The following is a 22,308-nucleotide window of genomic DNA, read 5'->3' as shown; positions in this document are numbered from 1 at the left end:
TCAGTCAATATCTGCTTCTTTCTACATCATTGCTATCAAGAACCTATACATTGGTTTCATTGTAGAAACTTGACTTCGAGAGACCTTTGTTGGAACAGGATTGCAAAGTTCATTGCTTCTGAATTTCTTTCATTTCCTTTGGCTTCTGTACATTACATTTCGTATCATTCCAGCAAAGTTTACCGTTGGTAAATAGTTGTTCTGACTTGTTCTTTTCTGCTAGCTTTTTTTTCCCATGTTTTTGAACACGTCAGTCCTGAGTACTGATAATAGAATAATTATTTTAGATGGAAATTTATTTTTTTTTTATTAATTCAAAGAAAACATTAACAGGAAACGAGTAGTGTTAAAGCACTCAATTTGACCTTGATTGTGAAAACGAACCATTGATGTTTCGCATAAGTTACGCAAGTTTCTCAACTAAAATGGTTGGCTGAACTATTTCTGACAAGAAACGGAGGTGTTACCCCGACAACAAAACACAAAATGAAAAAATTCACTTCAAGATAAAATTCCGCTCTTTGACGGCTTGAAGTCACGAAAGCAAAATTTTATCTTAAATTTGACAACTCAGTACAAAGTTGCGTTACGTTGCATTACAAACACAAAAGGATGTCACATAAAGTATACAAATAACTGTTACCTTTGATGCTTTCGAAAGCAAAAAAAAAAATGTTCCGTGTTTTTCTTGTTGTTGTTGTTTTATTTATTTTATTTTGTTGGATCGATTTTAATGAAAATGTAACAGCTCAATGATCCACTTTAATTTAAAACTATCTGCTACTAATAATAAAAAAAGCCCGCCGATTCCGAGGCTTTTTTTTTTTTTTTTACTAATTGGCTAATTTATTCATATTGTTGTATTACTTCTTCTTCTTTTCACTGATTTTTTTTTCTACCACATAAACTTTGATAAGATTTCGTGGCATACAGGGGAGACGCCATTCTCCGGCTAGCTTCCACAAAATAGTGGTGTCTTCTTTTTAAAATAAATATCCTTATTGCTATTCAAATGTCGCGGGCTAGCGCAATGTTCTCAGTAGGTGATCGAACGCAAAATATTGCTGATTCCATAATTCATTAATTCATTCATTACTTACTATGACATTTTGTTGTTTACTCCGTGCTCAAGGGCCGGCCTACTAAGATCTACCAAGGGATATCTTTCAAGTGTAAAGTCGCTCACAAATGGAAGAATATAGTATCATACTGTTTATGCTCTTATGTATATGTTGTAAAAAAATGAACTTGAGGCAAAATAATTTCATACTTGAATGTGGATCGATTAATTTGTATTTTTCTTTTTCTTAGATTATATTAACGAATTCGGAACAAAGGTACAATCAGCTCCATCTGAGGAGTGGCGATCACGTTTCACGAATTTTTTTTTACAAAACGTCTTTTTACTGGTCACATTACTTTTTGTCCTCATCAATCTCACACATTAACACTTTCCACTCTCCATCTAGTGTGAAAATGTCTAAAAATCATCATGGCTATTACACATAGCCTGCGTGGTAAGTGTTCGAGGGGGAGGCTCGCCTGCCTCGCTGGCCATTACACTTTGCATGATTCGTTTCAATCGCTTGATGTCAGGCTCGCCGTAACGCCGACGTCAGCGTCAAAAATGCGGCGCCATGCAAGCACCCGGTTGTTGTTGCGTTGCATACGATATTTGAAGCTCGCAAATGAGCGCAACAGTCGAAGTATAAGCGTTTGAGCGGGAAAAAATACGAAGGAGTATTTTTCATTGGGAAAAGATACTCAGAGGACAAAGTAGTAAAGCTAAAGACCACCTAAATTGCCATAAATCGGCCGAGAAACCTCACGGGAACCGAGGAAACACAAACCTGAAACAAGGTTGGTTTATCTTTATTCCTATAAATACTACCTCGTATTTTTAGGGTAACTGAGAATATAACTCGATATTGCTTAAGCTCCCTACTAGGGAGGTTAAGCCGTTGTGCTGCTTGTTAAAGGAGGTCACTCTAAAAAACGTATACTTTTTGTCAACGCTAGCTAATAAAACCCTTGCACTAAGTTAAGCCACTCACCGAAGTTCCATACTATCTTCAATGTTTTGCTTGGTGACGCTCTCCTTGCCGTTGCCGCTCCCTCAGCAGTATTCAGATTTTGCAACAGTCCAAACATAAAGCTTTGTATATGAAAAAGGGCTATATTCGTAACCGAAAAAACGAAGGAGTAAAAGATAGATCTACATTGTCTCAGGAGTGTGTTTCCTTAGTTCCCGCGGGGTCTCTAGGTCGACTTATGGCAATTTAGGTGGTTTTTAGTCCTCTAGATATCTTTTCCCAGTGAAACATTTTCCCAATTGAAAAGATATCAACTAGCTAGTTATAAATGTATAACGCTTTCGAGTGGTATACCGAGGAATATCCCACGAGTCACTTGAAATTTTGATTGGTTGGTTGGTTTATTGGTTGGAGTAGTAATAGACGCTTATAGGGGCCGTAACCAATCAGCGTGCAGGGATGATACCACGTGACCTCGAGATTCTCATACATTCTTTTAAAATTTGAAATCCAAGATGGCGCATTGATCAAGATGGCGGTCAAAAATGACGTCACGCTCGCGCATGCCCAAATAAGGCGAGAGACAGGAAGTGAGTTTCACAATTGATTTTTATTGATTACAGGAAGTAAAAATTACATTGGTGTGTATCCGTACGGAAATGACATGAAAGTGTTCGGGTCTACGACACGTTTGTCGAAGACGAGTCCGTATCGTTTGGTCCGTGTGATGACTTTGAGATGTTTGGTGGCGGGGTTTCTCCAGAAGAAGTTGGGGTTGACGACGTTGATATTGCGTCGTTCATCATCGAGAGGTTGTGTGATTTCGTCGAGGAGATTTTGTCGCATGACGTCATAGTTGAGTTGTCTAGATCCTCGTACATTGAGTGAGAAGCCTCGGACTTTGCAGCAGACTTTGCCTTGGTTGGTTCTGTATCCGTAATTTTTGGGTCCAGCGGCAGTGAAATCGGTGATGAAATCGCCATCATCGAGTTCGTTGGTCATCTCCCACAGGTAATCGCCTAGCGGAACATCGGCTTGACCTGGTTTGTGTGAGTAGATGACGGAATCGGTGTCAAAGTAGAGAACTTGTTGCTTTAACTGTTCCAAGTAGCTGTACAATTTGAGACGAGCCCAACAGGTGGTGAAAGCTGCGACGAAGATGTTGATTCGTCCGTTGTCGGGTTGGTTGTCTTTGAGTTCGGCGTGGACGACCTCTAGAGCTTCGTCGTTGGCGATTCTGACTTGTCATATGTCGTTGAAGGGGTTTGAAACGAGGGCAAAGAGTTGCGCTGCGTTGTAGACCACTTGGGTGGTGGGTTTGTGTAGATTTTCACCGAACTTGCCCCAGAAGGAGGTGAGCATGAGTTTGGCGGTGGCTTTGCGTCCGGGATTTTTCTGGATCATAGTTGGATCGAGAGCGATGCCTTCTTTCTGTTGGTATTGGTGCACGTAACGTGCCTTGTCTTCGGGGGTGTTACACCAATTGGGGTAGCCGGAGGATTCCTGTTTAATTTTTAGCCAGGTGTTCACGTAATCGGCGAAGGGTCCTTTACGGCGTTGGTTTGGTGGAGAATGGTGAACTTCGTGGATCTTGTTGAGCGTGTATCCCATGGCAACGGCTTTCTGGATTTCGGGTGTGCACCAGGTCCCTCGGAGTGTGCGTTGCTCGGTTGTGTGAGGGCAGTGATGAGATTTCTCTAGGATTGGTTTGGTCATTTCGTTTTCCACGCACGAGCGGCAGAGTGGGAAGGTGAGTTTACCTCCGTGCCGAAAAGGTAGAACTGGGTGGTATAGTTCGTGAGGAGGTAGTATGTCCACTTTGGCCATTCCGAAGTAGTGGTGGATGTCTTGATCTTCTGGGTTGACGATGACTTGCGGATGTCCTACGGGGTATTCGCATTCCTTGTTGACCCAGGGGTAGAGCGACGTCACGTCGACGTACTTGGTTTTTTCTCCTTGGGTCATGTTGGTCACGTGATGCAGTTTGACGGCGTTCGTGCGACCTCCTAAGAAGGCTTCTCGTGGATCGAGTGGGTCGACGATTTGGAACGTGTCTAGGAACTGACGGGGATCTGGGTCGGTTTTGACCTCCAGGTCCCACTCGCATTCCCACTTGACTTGGAGCTGGTAGCCGCGTTGCCTGAGAAGGGCGTGTTTCTGGAGCGTGGACTCGTGGACTTCTTGTAGAGTTCGATCGGTGGGATGGGATATCTGTCTCGGTTGATCGGGAAACAGCGAGGACACCCGTGCCATAGACATCCGTGGAATTCGTAGACGGTTCGAGTGTTTGGATCGTAACCGTCGACGAGGTGATTGGCAAGTCGGACTTCACCTCCGTTTCGTACGGTACGGATACGATCACCTTGGTCGGGATGTTGTAACAAGTGTTCTTGCCAGGCTAGCCATTTCAGGGCTTTGACGGACTGATTGGAGCTGGCGCCGTGCCATCCTCGAGGTGACCTGGAGGCGATGGTGTTGGGCGGTACTAGTTTCTTTCGCCAGAATCGGTTGCAGGCGGAGGCGATGGTGACGCATTTCTCCATGGGGTCGAAGTCGGCTTTTTGTTTGAATTCTTGTCGGAACTTTTGACAGCCTGCTTTGAGTAGTTTGACATCCGACTCGCAATAGGCTTCCATTTCTCGCCGTAGGACGAAATGGTAGTTGTCGTTGACTTTCTCTTGGTACCACCGTTCGAATTCGGCTTTCTTTTTGGCGGACATGCCGTCGGGATCGTACATGTCGCGCGGTGGCATGGGTCCTTCGTAATCTTGGTTTTCTAGGGTGTTGAATTTGTATGGGAAGAATCCCTTGCACAATTCGTTTATTCCGAAGGTAGCGGTAAAGTTTGCCAGCGGGAAAGGGAGAAAGCACAGGGAATCTTTGAAAGTCAGTCTGTCGGATCTCAGGGACAGTATCTTGGTGCCTACGGTGATCTGGTCCGTGACTTCTCGATGCGTGGCGTAACAGTGTTGCAGGATGAACATACCGTCGTAGCCTTTGAGATTGTAGAAGATGACGATGACGTCCCGATCATCTCCGTCCACGTCGACGGCGATGGATTCGAGGTAGTCGAACATGTCAGCGGTGCAGGTGGGACCGTAGAAGGAGCAGAAGTTATCGTCTTCATCGTCTTCTAAGCATAGAAGAATGGGTGTCTGATTCCCTTCGGCGTCGGTGATGGCTTCGTAGTCGCAGTACACTTGAAGGGGTGGATCTCTGTCCACCCAGACTCGTGTGTCGGGATCACCGGGTTCGGGTTCCACGAAGGGACGATCTCTTACTTCGTCGCGTGGCACGCGTTTCTTTTTGGGCTCGTCTTCGTCTTCGGGGATGCGTTGGATGTAACATCGGTGAGTCGGTAGAAAGACCTTTTTTTCGCAGATGAGGCATTCACCCCATCCGCACACGTGATCGGGGTAACGACAGTCACCTCCTCGTCCGGTCCTGTCTTTTGGTTCGTAGACGTGACAACAGTCTGGACACTTTTTTTAAAGTGTCGCAGATGGATGGGATGTTGAGACTACGTCGTTGCAGGTGGTAGTTGTAGCATTGGTCTCCAAAGAATTTTCTTTGGCACAACCGGCAGATCGAGGTGGATGTGGGAAACTTGCCGCGTGCTAGGGGTCGTTTGGCTTCGATGAAATCGGGGCAGTCCTTTCGTTTGCAGGCGGGACACCATTTACCGTCGCAGGGATGATGATGAAAGTCGTCGTGATCGTATCCTCGATTGCATTCGTCGCAGAAGTAGGATTTGTTGAGGAACCCGTTAAACGAATTACATCCGTCGTAGTGACTGTCTTCTTTGACGAGTCGAATGATCTTGTCCCAGGGTACGGGTCCCGCGTAGATGAGCATGTGCGGTGGATCGATGGAAAGGACCTTTAGTTGGTACCCAGGTAACGCGGCCTGAAACTTCTGCAACTCGGTAAGACCGCAAGGTCCTTCGGGTACGTTGGCTAGACGGTGGAGTTCTTTGGCCAATCGCTCTTGGACGGGTCGCCCCTGTTTGAGATTGTGGTAATCGTGGTCTCGTGAATTCCCGTTCGAGTCTACCAGGGCTTTCATGGTGACGATGGCGCGAGCGCAGCAGAGATTGTTTTTGTTTTTGATGGTCACGCGCGACCGTTTGACGATTCCTCGTACGGCTGCACAGCTCGGTTTGTATCGTTTTCCGTTCCCTGGCCCCGGACCTGGAGTGCGTGTGAAAGTTGTTTCCATGGTGAAAGTGTCATCGGGGGTGAATTCTTCGTTGGAGTTGAGTTTGGCCGCGAGAGACTGGAGATAGGTGTCTAGTCTTTCACTCCCTTCTTCGAATTCGCGCACGGTGAAAGTGGTGGATTGAAAAGCGTGCGTGAAGGCACTGGACTGCATGGTGAAATGGACCGTGGAGTTGGGTGTCAGGGTAGGATCCTGAGCGATTTGTTGCTCGATGGATCGTTGAAGGGCATGAGTCAATTCTTGACCTAGGTTGTCCCTGGGAGTAACGTCTCTATGTTGTTTGAGCGTGGCTTCGAATCTTTGTTTGTTGAGGACGTTTCGCCAGTTACGGCGAGCGCCTACGGGTCTTAATTCGAATTCTAGGAGTGGTCTTGTGCTACCACCACCGGTTTGGGTCATCACTTGGTCGAGAGCCGGATCAAAGATCCAGTCATCATCATCGTCTTCGTCGAAGAACGCCTCGTCGTGAGTCCGTCTGTTCTGTGAAGACATGAGTACAATTTGAATGAGAGAATGACACAAACATCGCTTTTTATCAAGAAAACACAAGTTTTTTATTGGTTGGTTTTTACAACTAATTACAGTCGTGCGAATTTACATAACTTAACGCGCTATGAAAATTATATCCTAAATAGATTTTCGACACCGTATATGATCATATGATGAGGGGTTGATCCATACAACAATTTACAAACATCTAGGTTACATTTTATGTATCGTATTTTTATGCGACCGCGACCCCATTCTCTTTTCAGTTGATCGTAGTCTGAAATTTCTCCGTGAAGTTTATTCAATAGTTCATTGTTCCTGCGGTCGAGTATTTGCTGCCAGGTTGCCAAGGAAAGTATGTAACACTGTAGTTCTTGCGGTAGCTTATCCCAGTGACTCTGTAAGAACCAATCATTCATAAGCAGCGAACAATAACGATTTTTTCTTATCTAAGTTACAAAACACGTTTTTAAAACTAAATCCTAGATAGACTTTATTTTTCCGGTTATCGATGTTGACATAATGACCATAGAAAGCCGTGTGATAAGGGTTTGGTCCATACAACGATTTACAGACGGCTAGTTTGCATTTCCTCGTTCGTATTTCTATGTGACCGAGACCCCATTGTCTTTTCAGTTCGGCATAATCTAAAATTTTTACGTGAAGTTCATTCAATAGTTTGTTGTTTCTGCGGTCGAGTATGTGCTGCCAGGTTGCCAAGGAAAGCACGTAACACTGTAGTTCTGTAGGTAGCCTATCCCATTGACTCTGTAAGAGAGTTGGTACGATTTTGTTTTAACCATCTATTATGAGCGTACTTGGTGTAGTATTCACTGACAGGGTACATGAAATTCTTTTCTACAGGGGCGCGTTTCTAGGCGTGTTTGTAAGAGTCGGATAAAAACGTCTTTTGAGGTTTATCGTCAATGTCGATGTAACATCCGTATATTTTAAAATATTCGAATTTTTTTTCCTTCTTTTCTCGGCAGCATGAGAAACGACATGGATGTATAACAATCTTAATGTGACCTATGCCCCATTCTTCTTTCAGTTTTGCATAGTCTAATATTTCTTTGTGAAGACGCCGTAACTGTTTGTTTCTTCTTCGCTCGAGTAGGACTTGTCTCGTAGCCAGGTGAATCACGTAATGCTGTATTTCAGGAGGTAGTCGATCCCAGTGACTCTAAAAGAGTGAAAGTCTCTTAACGTCTGCTTTTCTGTAATAGGCATGATGAAACCGTACCCTAAAAATATTTGTCTCATAATGTTTTGTCCGTCTCTATAGAATGCCGACACGAGCATATGCTTATTTTTGAGTCCTGGAACGCTTCCTTTGGGACAATACTCTAGCTGATATGTCTCTAGCTTGACTTTGAGTGGACCTAGTCCCCATTTTGCTTGGACCTTTCCGAAGGTATGTATCTCGTTACAAAGTTCTCTCCACGATTCACGTTCACGTCTGTCGAGAAGAGACTGGGACTCGTTGAGGTCAACAATGTAGGCCTGGATTTCATGAGGCAGCCAATCCCAGTAACTCTAGGATGAAATGAATTGTAATCACGGAAATAAAAATCTGAGTTATCGAGCTCGCGAAACGTGACCGGTTTCGGTTTGGCCAACCATGCGGAAATTCTCATTTGTCTTTCAAATTCCTTTTTCTCCTCGAAGGCAAGTTGTGACTCAGCGAGTGAGATAATGTAAACTTGGATTTCAGGTGGTAACCAGTCCCAGTAAGTCTATGAAAAGAAGGTGATGAACAAGGCGTGACAAAGATGTCGTCCTAATTTGTAACCGCAAAACACGACGACACAAAAGCTCAAGTCCAAACGAAGGTAAACCTTTATGGGAGGAGTGATTATACTCAGTTCCATTGGTCAGTCCAAAGTGGCCACGAACGCACTTAGCATACACAACGCGTGACAGATCTGGCAGTACAACGTTTCTTTTATCACACCCTTGTTCAACTGATTATCGAGTGCCTGGGTGTAGCAATCGTAATGAACGTGGTAACGACAACACTTGGTCCGAGCGCAGGTTTCGGTTCTAAGAATGACTTGCTCGCATAGGGTACACTTTATATTATCCATTTTTTCAGATACTCACTGCTTCCTCTTCATGTAGGTCCATCTGTTGATTCATCTCCTCGTCAGTGATCTCAGCCATGATCAGCGCTCGATACAAGTGAAGACACTCAGAGTGCCGTGAACGGTTCCACCCGCCTCTTTTATACGAGCGTCGAAACTGGATTCCAGGTTGCACTCGACCTGGTGTCCAGTCTCCGACCGTGGGGGCATGGGAGAGGGATACCTCCTATCCCCTGGGTCTACTCCGCACACGTGACATTCGGCTTTTGTCGTTTGATTGGTGCATGATTGACATAAAGCGAGGCGAACGCATTCGGTGTTTTTCAGTTTTTGTTCATGTCGACTGAACCTAGACGCAGCCGCCGCCTTCGAGGTCTGTCACCCGAAGAAGAAGAAGAACCGAGACGAGTACGTCGTCGTGTGCGATCACCCGAAGATGAACCGAGACGTAGTCGTCGCCTTCGGGGTCAGATACCCGAAGAAACGCCGCTTCAACAAGTTTGTTTTATTTGTCAGAGAGATATCAACATTGATTCTCTGTCGATATGTCAACGCACTCCTTGCTGCGGCGTGTTCATGCATCGACGTTGCTACCAGGAGATGGAAAGACAGGTTCGAACCTGCTGCAACTGCCGACGCGTGATCAACGAGGAGCTTCCCGAGATCGTGTTGGAAACCGATGAGGAACTCGAGAAGGACGACGATGAGGATGACCCGTTCGCGTTACCGGCAGGTACGAATAGCCTAGCGAGACTGGAGCAAGAGTTGGAGCGATACCGTAGTGAATATAGACCTATGCGCAATCATCACGAGGGATCGTGTATGTGGAATGAAATGCCGTATGACGTGGACGCGGACATTTGGCAACGTTATTATGTCATGCTCGAAAATTTCGTGACTCTGTTTTCGAATCGAGTCATGTACGTGCACGGTTGCGTGCATCTCCCCGTGGAACCGACCCGAGAGAGCAGGGCTGTTTTGTACCGTCTGTTCATATTCAACACTCCTTACTCGACGTATAACTTGATTCGAATTCAAAAGTTCAGACTCTTCTTTAGACGCGTGGAAGGGCTAAGGGATGTTGTTATTCAATATCTCTGTCTATTACCCTTTCCGGGCGGTCCATCGCTTTACAACGAGGACAGGCTATGGACCTGACGATGTTTTTTTTTTATTTTTTCTTCGCAGTGTTCGAACAACGAAGAAGAATTCATAGCGCCATCTGGCAGTTTAGAGACACTGGAAGACCCTTTGAGACGCACAATTCGTTGACGCGTTCCTGGAATCACTTGCCTTATCCCATCCCGGTCACGGTGTGGTTCCGTTACTATCGCGAGTTGGAGGACTTTGTGCGAACCACGGAGGGACGAAGTCCCCTGTACATTCACGGCACCGTGTTCTTTCCCTTCCATATCATTTCGTACGATCATATACGAATGGAAGTGTACCGAATGTTTTATTTCAACACCCCTTATAGACTGTACGATTTTATCACCAGACTTAGGTTTAGGTTGTTATTCGTGTCTCCGTCAACGTTCGGGGACCAAATAAGGATCGAACGACTGATGGTGAGATCGAGTGTCTCGGATACTCTGTACCACGGTGGTATGGCGTGTGAGTTGTGAAATAAAGAGACTTTTTTGAAACAACAACAAAGTGTAATTTTTATTTTGTAACAACAATAAAAAAGTTTTACAATTTCCAACGTTTCTTGGCTTGCATGATTTTCTTAACAATGCGTTCTGTCATGGTTTTACGTCCGGGTAAATTGTCGATGGCTTGGATCATCTTGGTGTCGGCTTTCCATTTGTCTTGTAAGTTCTTGGCCTTGGAATAGTCAATGTCGTGTTGTTTGGCCAGTCGGTCCATACGATTGATCCCTGGATCTTCTCGCGCTAAACGTTTCTTCAGTTTGGTACCAGGTCCCATGTACTGATAACCGGGCCAATGAAACTCGATCCCAGTCTTGCCCAACCATTTTTGGATGTCGATCCCATACCCTCGTTGACGACGAAGACGAATACTTTTCTGCCGCTGTCTTCTTAGCCTTCTTGTACTTCTTTGCCTTGCCTTTGGGACTGTAACCACCGTCGTCTATGTATTTTTTAGCGACACCGATGGATCTTAAGAAGCCTTTTTGCGATTCGGACAGGACTTTCTTTTTCAGACTACTCCCCTTTTTACCTAACGTGGATGGTTTGGGTGGAATGGGTGGCTTCTTGCTTGTGGATGGTTTGGGAGTTTTAAGCTCCTTTTTAAGACCTGACGTGGAAGGTGTAGCGGCTTGTTGTTTGATGATAACGGGGGGTCGTGCTGCGGGTTCTTTGTTGACTCCCTTGATGATCTGTTTCAACAGACTTTCGACGGGTGCGTCTGCCATGCCTTCGGGTTCTGCCGTCCCTTGGTACGAGATAGGATCATGTGTACCCGTCCGTATACGTTTCACCAGTTTACTTTCTTCGGTTGCTATGGGTTTGGTCATCTTGACAGCCATGCTGTCGGGGATACGACTGTCTTTCAAGATGAGATGTTATTCGGCGGCCAAACGTCCCGCTTTGTTCAACAAGGCATTCTGGGTAATCTGACCCTGTAATAATCTTGCAATCGATTGAATTCTTGAACGGGCACCATCATGACTTCGTTCATACCTGACCCAAAGTCGTATCAGGAAACTCGAACAATTCTCTCAAGGCCGTCTCGTAACAGTCTTGCCAGTACCGTATGGCTTCTTCTTTCTTTTCCAACTGTAGTTGAAGACTTTGAACGGTTCGCTTGCCTTTACCGCACTCCTTGCACAACTCTATGCACCCACCGGGCGGCGTGGTATCTCGTTTCGTTTGACAGGTTTGGCAAAAGTCACTGAACTTTAAAGCCATATACTCTTGATACAAGGCGTGGTACCTCTTGTTCCAGTACTCGGACGAGTCTTTCCATTGGGCTTCGCGTCGATTGGCATCTTGTAACAGCTGCACGAGTTTAGGAATGGTGGACTCTTCTTGGTTATCTCTCGGTGGGAAATTGGGTATGACGTCAATACCCTCCAGAGGGTAATCGTCTTCGTCGCGTCCTTTCACAGTACACAACATGCTCGAAAACAACGGTGTAATCCGCTCCAGAACCCTGTCCCGTTTTGACTCAGGAGATGTTCTCTTCGACGCTTGAGGGAGCTTCTACCTTTACCCACTTCTCACAAAACCTTTTTATGTCCTTTCAGTTTCCCATAAGTCAATGCGTTGATGGGGATCCTCTTTTTCAGCAAATTGAAAACCATCTCGCTGATGGCGTTGATCTGATCTTTGGCGGCTAATTTCAACATCTGTTGACGTTTTTTTTCGGTTGGCTTCTTTCAGAACGCTCGTCAAGAAATGACGTTGTCGTCGCAACCGCTTCATCGTCGACGTCTACGTCAGGGTGGCTTGTCACGCTCTTTTATTCACAAGCTTTCGAGACCCTTCAAAACCGTCTTGGCCAAAACGCCTATCAAGTTACCAAGACCTTCTCCCTTTTGGTGCTTTCTTCTCCTTTTGGTGATTTTACGTATTCTTATACGTGGTGGCGCTCGACGTTTCCTTCGCCTTGACGTCCTCGGCATGTCGGTTCTGATGACGACACGCACACACTTCCACCTTTAATGACGCATGAAGGTGATCGCGTGTCCTTTTATAGAGGAACGTGAACAAATCCTTTTTCGTAGTCTCGAACGTATCGGTCGTAAGTGGGAGGTGTGAAATACGTCACCACGTCGTCTAACGTTTGCATCTTGGTCAAAAACCCATCCAATTCCTCCACTTCAACAAGAGCATAGTTCCTAAGTTCTGTCAGCGTCTTTTCGTAAGTCGTGTAAGCGAATTTGGCCATGTCCATCTTGAACGAATACTTCTTGAAATCGTTCCATCCTTTCAGTAAGGTGGCGAAAGCCGTCAATCCTACCACCGTGTACCCATCTTTCCACACGGATCCCAAGATGATACTCGCGGCCACGACCAGTAACGCTAGTCCGTTGAGAATGGCGTTACACAATTTGTAGTAACTAAACATCTGTCTTCGACACCACCAATACTTGTGGTAGAAGGCATAGAATCCGTCCAAACGTTTCAGCGAGTCCAATTCCACCACGGTGGTGAAAGGTTCATCCAGTAGACAGACCGAAGTGCTTATGACAACGCCTCAACCAGTCCCAAATATATTCTAACTTTCTTTCGGTACGTTCGATCCTTTTAGCTTGTTGCTCGTATTCCCAGATCTCGTCCTTGAATGCGGTTTCTACGGACTGGTTCAGGATATCCTGGACTTGTCTGTAACTATCGTACTCGTCCGCGATACGTTTCATGTCTTCGTGATCCATACTGGTCTCATTCCAGTAAGAGCGAGAGCATCGGCATAGATGCAGGAAGTAGGGGAACCACTTGACCTCACTCCTCAACATATTGATTCGAATTGATGAGTCTCACCGTACTGTCGATCTTGTTATCGTCGAGGTTGTCGTCGTTTTTTATTGCGTCTCAACAGTCTTCGGACCCCGTGACCAACGCCTACCCCTGCGATTGGTGCTAACCTGGACAAGGCACTCGCAAGAGCACCACCCCATTGCTTTCTCCTTTTCTGTCGACGGCGTCTTTCTCATGTTGTTCTCAGTTACGTACACTGGTCGAATTGCGAGTCACGGTAGGACGTCCGTTTTTATAGGTGGTCGTGATCGTGTTGGTGGTCGTGATACCGGCAATGCGACGACCCGCGGCCGTTTGTTGTTGTTGTCTCAAAATCTCTTCCAGTTGTTGCTGCATCTGGGCTTGGTTGAGAATACGGGTTCCTCGCCTTCTTCGACCTCGAGAAAGACCCGATCTCACCGACGAAGGAGGTGAGGAGTCGCTACTACTTCCACCTCCGCCCCCGCCTCCGCCTCCACCTCCACCTCCACCGCCTCTGCGTCGTCTTCTTCCACCGCCACTACCACTGGCGCTACTTCTTCTGCGGCTCCCGGCATCACTGGGTGACGATGGCATGTTTTGACGTGGGACGCGTCTAGGTCGTTTACCTCCTCTAGTAGGTCTGGCCAAAGGTGTGTCATCTGTCGGCGTGGGAGAACGTCCTGCCATTCGACGCAACATACGTGACGTACCTACTCCCATCGTGACGTTGGTGCGTGCGGCACCCGAGCCAGCGCTACCCACACCCGTCGTGACATTGGTGCGTGGCGTACCAGCGCTTGCGGTGCCTACCCCAATCGAGGCCCCAGGCAGTGGTGATGTCGGCAGTGACGATTGTGGTGAAGGTGTGTTCAGGCTTATGCCCACACCCGCTGCCGGAGGAACTGGAGACCCCATTGGAACCGGTGACCCCCAAGGCGAATAATCGTCCAGAGGTGATAAATTGAATTCGTCACTGCCAGAACTCATCTCTCTTCTCTCTTTCTACCTTATTCTTAGCGAGTACTTGTTGTCTATGAGCCAAACTCTCGAAACCTTCACCATTATATGCATTCAGGATGGATCGTACTTGACGATAACTCTCACATTCTGTGACCTGTCTCATCGGCTCGTAGTCCATTTCATTAGGATTCATGATGTAATGGAGTCTGTTTTTACATAGGTGAATGAACAGCGGAAACCACTCGACTTCGCTCCTCAACATGATGATGATGATGCCGCAAACTGATGGCATCGTACGAATCCCTCGTCATTTAACACGCGGCTGATGACACGTTGATCGTCCTGACTGGCTGGATGAAGATCCAATAGCATGTAACCGTAAGGTCGATCGGAGACCTTTCGAAACGTATCCAACACTTCCTGCCATCGCGTGGGAAACGATTGCAGTAATAGATTTCGTATCCCTAACTGATCACGAGGGTTCCTGAAGGCCGCGATGTAATGAGCGTTTCGGGAAATGGTCTTTGCGAATTCTCCGTTAGGGAATAGATCCTGACACAAGTAAATCACCGTGATGTTCCGATGATGAGAATGTTTTGGTGAAGAGATCCAACACGCGCTTGTCGTTGCCACCCTCGTCCATCAGATCGTCCAGCACCAAAACACCCCCTCGAGGAAACCATCGTGGTAACTGTTCGCTGTCGGGGATACCTTCGTGAAACTTGACACCTCCCTTCTTGAGCTCTTTGAAGCCATCTTGCCACGATCCGTAGCAGTAATGAATACTCTTCGGTGTTTCTTGGAACAAGTCGACGTTCTCCAAGAGCAGTTTGGTGGTGAACACCGTCTTGCCGCATCCCGAAGGACCCGCTATCAACAAACTCGACGGGGTGTGAAACTGAAACGCTTTGCGTCGTTCCATGCTTTTTTATGAACTCGCAAAGTGATGTCGGAAGTACTTATTGCCGTAGCGAAGTACGTGCCAGTACGGGTAACACTTATAATCTCTGCAAGCGTCTGTTTGAAGTCTGGCTCTAATACACAGGTGTAAAATGTCGTATCGAAGTTCTTTTTCCCGCTCAAGTAGGAATCGGACTCGACGATAACTGTCGCAATCCGCAATGTGTTTCAGGACCTGTCGATGAGGATGATCCGAGGGCAAGTCGAGATACTTGTCTCGACACAGTTCTAGGAATCGAGGGAACCATCTGACTTCACCACGCAACATCTTTTCAAAAATGAACACTTTTTTATTCGAACAGCTTACTTTAACAAATGACGCACTCCTCTAGAGGAACCGCACGTGTCCTGGTGACACGGGGTTTTACAAATCTTGCGCCAGTCCAACTCGTCCACGATCAAACGTTTTAACATCTGTCCTACTTTACGATCGTTCTCTACAAAGTCGTTTTTCTTAAAACGACTCAAGAACGCGTTCATGTCACGACCTTCGGCTCGGTCGATCAGGAACATCAGGGCGTAGTTGCCGCAACTCTGACTGAATAGTGACTGTAGAATCTTGCCGTTGAAAATATGGTACTTGAAATGACGGTCCAACCATTCTCGGAGCGGTTCGGCGGTTCCGTACACGTCCAACGGGAGGCCGTAACTGTCCGGGATCTCACGCTTGTCCTTGTCGGCCCACAAAGCGATCCAATGCATGCCAGGTTTATCGTGAGGGTCCGTGTTCACGATGTAAGCGGTCGGTCCTTCTTGAGGCAGTGTCTTGGGAAGCCGATCGCAAGGTACCGTTCCGTAAAAAACACAGCGGAGTGACGGATTCTTTCGGGCCAAATGATCCAATTGTAAATTATTCAAGGCTACTTTCTCCATTTTCTCATTGGTACACGTCGTAGGTGACGACTCGGTTCTCGTTGATCTCCAGCAAGTTCTCGAATTCGCCGTACAACAAGATGGTCAGGTTTGCTCCTGGGTTGGCTCCAAAATTAATCACCAGACGCAGCTCACCTGACTGCTTGGGGTTCAACACTGGACTGTCCAAACATCCGTTGGCTGTGTTGTCAAATACAAACATGTTGCATCTCTTGCCGTATCCCTAGTCCTGTTTTCTGACCATGTTTCCTTTTCCCCGACACAAAGCTCCTGAGGCTTGTAGGAATCTGTAGTAGCCTCTCTGATCTTTACTGTCATCATCGTGTTTGAGCTCCAATGTCTCGTAGGGATACTCTTCACCTCTCACCAATTGTTTGATGGAAGCGAGATTGAATTTTTCAAAGGTGAACAGAGTGACCGACACAGTTCCATTGAAGGCTGTTTGTCTCATCAACACCACCACTAACCGATTAGGCAGCTGATTGTGGAAAGGATTGCTGCACTCAAAATGACGATTGTCATTGGGATGGGAGTAGGTGCGAATTTCACCTCTCACCGTGGGGTAAGTGACCACTCTTCCACTTTTCATGCTGGACATGATTTCTCTGTACACCGAGGGAGTCTCTCTCACTTGGGACAGGAACAATCTCACATTCACGTCGGCTTCAGTCAGTCTGAGAGTATCAGCACCGGCCCATTGGACGGTCCACAGAGCTGGGGCATTGAAGTACATGTCGATCTGGATCTGAACACCAGGTACCAGTAACTTGCTTAGATGAAACACTTCCAGGTAAGGTTTGAACCTCAAAGTCACCCTCTTTCCACCAAAAAAACTGGATTCGGCTTTGAACCATATTCTTGAGATCTTGTGGTAAAGCAGCATAATCAGCGTGAGCCGGATCCAACTTATTGGCTGTCATTACATCTGCTTCTCCACGACTGGGTACACTGAGACAATTGTACCAACCATTGGGTGTCAGGGTCGTTTCACCGTCGCCTCGGTCGTGGTTCAACAGAGCCTCGATGTAGGCTTTGTAGTGGTCAGTATCGGTCTGGGGGCTGATGAGAGTGCCATTCAATCTCACATTGATCTGTTTGAAGAGGCTGTGGGCCAGATTGTTGGCTAGTCCGACGAGAGTCGCTTGCGCCAGATTACCTCCACCACCTGTCTTAACGGTCAATTCCAATTCGAAGAAACTCTCGTTCAAGTCAATAAAGTCTTCTTGAGGATCGACTTGGAAAGTCACAGGGTTGATCCCTGTATTGAACGGGTTGATTCTCACGAAACGTCGAGACGACATGCTGAGATCCGTGGGAGGGGTCTGGAACATGTCCAGGCGGGGGTTACGAACCCCCGCCGACCTGGCATGAGCCCCCATGTCCGTCATCGTCGTCTACCTCGGCCTCGTCGTCGTTTCCTTCTCAGTGCGGACTGTACCCAACGATAGTTTGGAAGTTTTGATCGTGTTGGGAATATCGAACCGCCTTTATACGTGCGTATTCCTCCAGGTAGACGTCTCACGCGCCTCGAGTAAATGGGAATCATACTCCAAATAGGTCTTTTCGAGATCTTTTTCTTTTACCGCCCAGCACTCGTTGGATCTCTTGGGACGCTTTACGTTTCCCGGATCGTATGGCTCCTCGCCTTAACCCGGCGAGTGCACCTTTCCAATTGGGCTTTCCTCCTTTGCCACCCGAATTTAAACCTTTCAGACCCTCAATGGCCGTCTCTTTAAGAACGTCCTTGAGAATGGTGGGACCTCGTTTCTTGATGCCTTTTGAAACCTGACCGAATAATCCCGAACCCTTTTGGTATCCATCGGGATGAAACCGTATCAAAGTTCCACCGATCATTATTTCTTAAAGTGTAACTTCACGATCGTATTGCCAGCTCCAAATTCCACCAGTTCTCCAGTTGTCTCAGCCACTTGCACCTCTATAATGTCAATGAGTTCTTTGCGCACGGGAATATATTGAATGTGATAAGGTTCGAAATACTGAACACCATCACCTCTTCGAATCAAGTTGACCTCTCTCAGTAAATCTGTGACTTGATTCCCCACCACGCTACCTCCTCCCACGTCGGAGTAGACGAACAAGGTACGCGAACTGCTTCCCACCACTACCTCGAAGGCTTTGTTCAGGTTCAGAAAACGCCAATTGCAGTAGGTGCTGAGTTTTAAATAATCTTTTCCAGACCCATCTGGTGATACAGTCCAAAATACAGGTAATCCATCCTCGTCATGTAAGTCAGACACGACACCAATGTTTGGAATTTCTTGGTCAAAAAATTCGATCTGCAAGTTAGGTCCCAGTTCGTAACCACTGCCATTCTTTTTGACCCATCCCATTTTCTCAGCCAGTTCAGACTTTAACTGTAATGCAGGGTAGTCTTTGAGCGGACGAAACGTGTCTTTGTTGTCCGTGACCAGGTCGTCGCCTTCCCAATTGAACTTGACGTAGGTTCTTTTACTATCACTCGTGATATATTTTGCGCCTAATCTGGGTCCATTATTCGCGTAGATGCGTTGTCGCTCGAAATAGGCGAGCATGGATTTCATGAATCAATACCGTCCACGTTGGGGAACACCTCGTTGAGATCATCCGTATCGAAGTAAGCTCCTCCAGGCGTATATGCACTACTCGAATCTATGCGTCTCCATGCGAAAAAGGCCAAGATGACTTTATCCTCAGAATCAGTGAAGGAAGGAAGAGTCACAAGGGCATCAGGCAAAGCGATGCTAGTCATTCCCACTTTCCATCCTCGTCCCTCCAGGTGTATGGGATTGGGTAAACGGATCTTGAAATTATTACTGCGATTATTTGGAAACTCGTGCCGGTTGCTGTGACTGGGTAAAGACAAGTAAAAATCACTCATCCTTTCTTTTGAAATGCAACGTGATCGTGGTCACACCCGAAGCAAAGTTCACCAGTTGTCCGTCGTTCTCAGACACTTGCGTCTCAACAATGTCCAAGACGACCGTGCGTACCGGTAGATATAGAATGTGTCTAGGCTGAAAGTCGACGACATCCGGATTGTAACGAACTTGTTTCAACAGATCCGTGACCTGACTTCCAGTCACCATACTCTGTCCCACATTCGAATACACGAACAAAGAACGACGATTGTTACCAAACGCTTCTTCGTAACTACGATCCAGGTCCATGAAAACCCAATTGACGTAACAACTCAAACGTAACACGTCTGGGTCGATCTTGTAAAAAATGTCTTCTCCATTATATTTAGGCATTATCAAGTCAAAGGAAGTGGGTATGACCTCCGTGGGAAAATCTCTTCTCAAGTTGGGTCCCAAGACGTAACCCGGCTGTCCATTATCCAACGTTCCCATCTTTACCCATTTCATCTTCTTGGCCCATTCGATCCCAATGGACATTTGGGGATAGACGCGTTTACCATTGATGTCAAGAGAGGTGCACGTTCTCGAGTTGTCGATGACGCATTCTCCATTCTCGGCACGATTCATGACCGTGTACAGCAATTCGGTGGGATCGCTGGGTTTGGTCTTTTTCTTGAACGTTGTCACGTCGATCCCCGATTGCTTCCTTAACCTCCACATGTATCGATCTCGTATCATGTTCATGAGATCTGTTCCGGTCCTAGGCGTGAATTCGAAATCACTTTCTCTTGTCACTCCAGCGACTCGAGAGTATAGGTTGATGTTTGGGTCCACCATCTCGATCCACTATATTTCAAACAAAAGAGGATCTTTCAATCCCAGTTTACGAACAGCGGACGGAAAAGAGATGTCGCTGATACCCACTTTCCATCCCGATTCTCTCAACTGTAACGGGTACGGCAAACGATTCTTGAAACTGTTGGCCTTGTTGTCGGGGAACTCCTTCGTACTGGCATTGCTCATCAACTGCACGTAAAATTTCCCGGGAGACTCATTCATCCTTAAAGTGTAATGTCACCGAGGTTACGCCCGAGGCAAAGTCCACCAGTTTTCCGTCGTTCTCGGCCAATTGCATCTCCACTATATCTAAAACATTGTTGCGCACAGGTTTATATTGAATCTGAGAAGGTTCGTACGTCATCTTGATAGGGTCGTGGGGTACTTCTCTCAATAGATCCGTCACTCGATTCCCCGTGATCGTGCTTCGTCCCACATTCGAATACAAGTACATGGGACTACGAGGACTAGGAATGTTTGGATCGACGCTACCACTCTGGTAGACCTTCGCGTATTCCTCGTCCAAGTAACTGAATCGTCAGTTGCAATAAGAGCTGAGTTGTAACGCTCCACCGTCCGTCAAATTCCAAAAATTAGTGGAGCGAGCAGTATCGGGGTTAATCCGATATTTCTTGAAACCAGCTGGTACGGTGTCGTTTTGAAACACTTTCACTAGATTCGTAGTCATGTGAACGACGTCGTAGGCTTCCTCTTTAATCCACCCCATCGTCTTGATCAATTTAGGACCAAACAACACCTTGGGACGCCGTCTGTCTCCGGACTCGTCGAGGAACGCGTCGGTGTTATCCAGAATCAAGTCATCCCCATCCCATCTAAACACGGGATAGTATTTTTTCCCGTTCGGAGCTCGCAGACTTTCATTGCCGCGTTCCATATACCTTGTCAAGCGGTCATTCAAACGATTCACGATGTATTGCATGAGAGATTTACTACTCGTCACTTTGGCTCTGTCTTGGTGAAGTTCATCCCCCTTGATTTCAAACGACACTCGGTAACGCGACGGAATCCACGAACCATCGGATGTCCTTATAAACGTTTCAATGGTCCACTCAAAATGACACAAGAGATCGTCGTCGGCAAAGTTGTGCGTTCGATGCGTGAGTACTTGATGTGGTCGTGTCGGGGGTATCGGGTAAGAAACGCCACCAATCCCACATTCCATTCCTTGTCGCCAAAAATGAGCGGGTAAGGCAGACGATTCTTGAAATTGTTGGCCTTGTTGTCTGGGAACTCGTTCGTACTGGCATTGCTCATCAACTGCAAGTAAAACTCTTTCATTTTTTTTGTCTTTTTCACGAGCACGTCTTTTTTATCTAACCAACTGTCGTACTTGAGTGGCCAACCTTTCCAACGTACCAAGACTTTATCCCCTTTTCGTTTGACGATCTTTGGAGATGCGGAACAGATCGTCGTCTTCCACGGTCACCTTTTGCAAATCTTGCGCGTAAAACGTTCCATCGACTGACGTGCAATCCCATTCTTCCACTTTGTACGTGGGAACCTTACCAGAACGCACCCTACGTATCACAAACACCTCTTCGGTCCAACCGGGTAAATACCCTTTCTTGAACTGCCTGAACTTCTTGTTCAGTCTCACACGATCCCCGACTTTGAGTTGAGGTTTCTTGAATTTCCCCTTTTTCTTTTTACCCTAAAGAGTCTCCCACACGTCCTCGCTATTGGTCAAGGTCACTTGATCGGGAGCCATCTTGATACTGCGATGATACGATCGATTGTACCCTTTGACAAGATCTTATAACACGGGCACAAAATTCAACGTATTCTGCACGGTGAAGTACCGGTACAAACGTTTTTTCAAGGTCCGATTGAACCGTTCCACCACGCTGGCTTTCGTATCACCGCGGGTCGAAAAATGATGAATGCCCTTCTGCTTTATCAAATCCTGAAACGTCTTGTTGTAGAATTTCTTCCCATCGTCCGTCTGAAGATTGATAGGTTTTCTACCTCCTTTCAAGATCTTAGCCATGGCTTCCGTCACCGCTTTACCCGTCTTGCTTTTCAAGGGTTGGACCCAGGCGTGCTTTGAAAACACGTCCACCACCGTCAAGAGATAACGATACCCTCGATTGTACTTGGCGATATTGATCACCTCGATCAGGTCGGCCGTCCACTGCTCGTCGATTCCGAACACCACGACCGGTACCGTGGGAAACCGACGACGTCTGGGTTTGTGCAACGAGTACCCCAAATCCCGTTGCAAGACCTCGCGAGCACGTCGTACCGAGATCTTATTGGCCTTTGCGAATCGCGTCAGACCACCCAGACTACCTGGTCTCAAGGGATCCCGATACCGTCCCAATAACGTCCCGGTCGAAAGCTTCTTCTTTTGACTTTTCTTCTTCATAATCGCCAAAGTTTGTAAACGCACTGTCTCCACAACTCAAAACGTTGCTCACGTACATCGAGATACTTCTTAAATGAATCGGGTTGCTGTTTCAACCACAAGATATAAGCGACAAAACGCATCACGTTGGGTTCGACATCCGTATCGTCAAACACCTCCAAGGGCGAATCACTGAAATAATCGGGTACGGGTTAACCGTCA

General features: G+C 46.8%; 2 protein-coding genes and 3 pseudogenes across 2 annotated transcripts in view; 1 reads left to right on the top strand and 4 right to left on the bottom strand.

Moving 5' to 3' along the window:
• The window catches only part of LOC149111896 (putative ammonium transporter 1), a 34,261-nt gene that overhangs the window by 1,846 nt on the left and 10,107 nt on the right, over positions 1 to 22,308 (top strand). The gene's annotated exons all lie outside the window — the stretch shown is intronic.
• On the bottom strand, positions 4,088 to 6,788 carry LOC149111900 (uncharacterized; annotated as a pseudogene).
• LOC149111899 (uncharacterized) lies at positions 14,449 to 15,115 on the bottom strand (annotated as a pseudogene).
• On the bottom strand, positions 15,679 to 16,851 carry LOC149111898 (uncharacterized; annotated as a pseudogene).
• LOC149111897 (uncharacterized) lies at positions 18,897 to 19,622 on the bottom strand. Its single transcript, XM_089288754.1, has one exon. It carries the CDS (start codon positions 19,620 to 19,622, stop codon positions 18,897 to 18,899), a length of 726 nt encoding a protein of 241 aa, XP_089144880.1.

This window comes from Orbicella faveolata, unplaced genomic scaffold (genome assembly GCF_042242905.1).
Source record: "Orbicella faveolata isolate gen_17 unplaced genomic scaffold, um_ofav_v1 contig_2, whole genome shotgun sequence".
Lineage (NCBI taxonomy): Eukaryota > Metazoa > Cnidaria > Anthozoa > Scleractinia > Merulinidae > Orbicella > Orbicella faveolata.
Note: the sequence above shows the minus strand (reverse complement) of the source record. Positions and strands in the feature narration are given on the sequence as shown.

Coding starts and splice junctions, on each gene's coding strand:
- LOC149111897 (XM_089288754.1), bottom strand. CDS start 19,622: ATGATACGAGATCGATACATGTGGAGGTTAAGGAAGCAATCGGGGATC.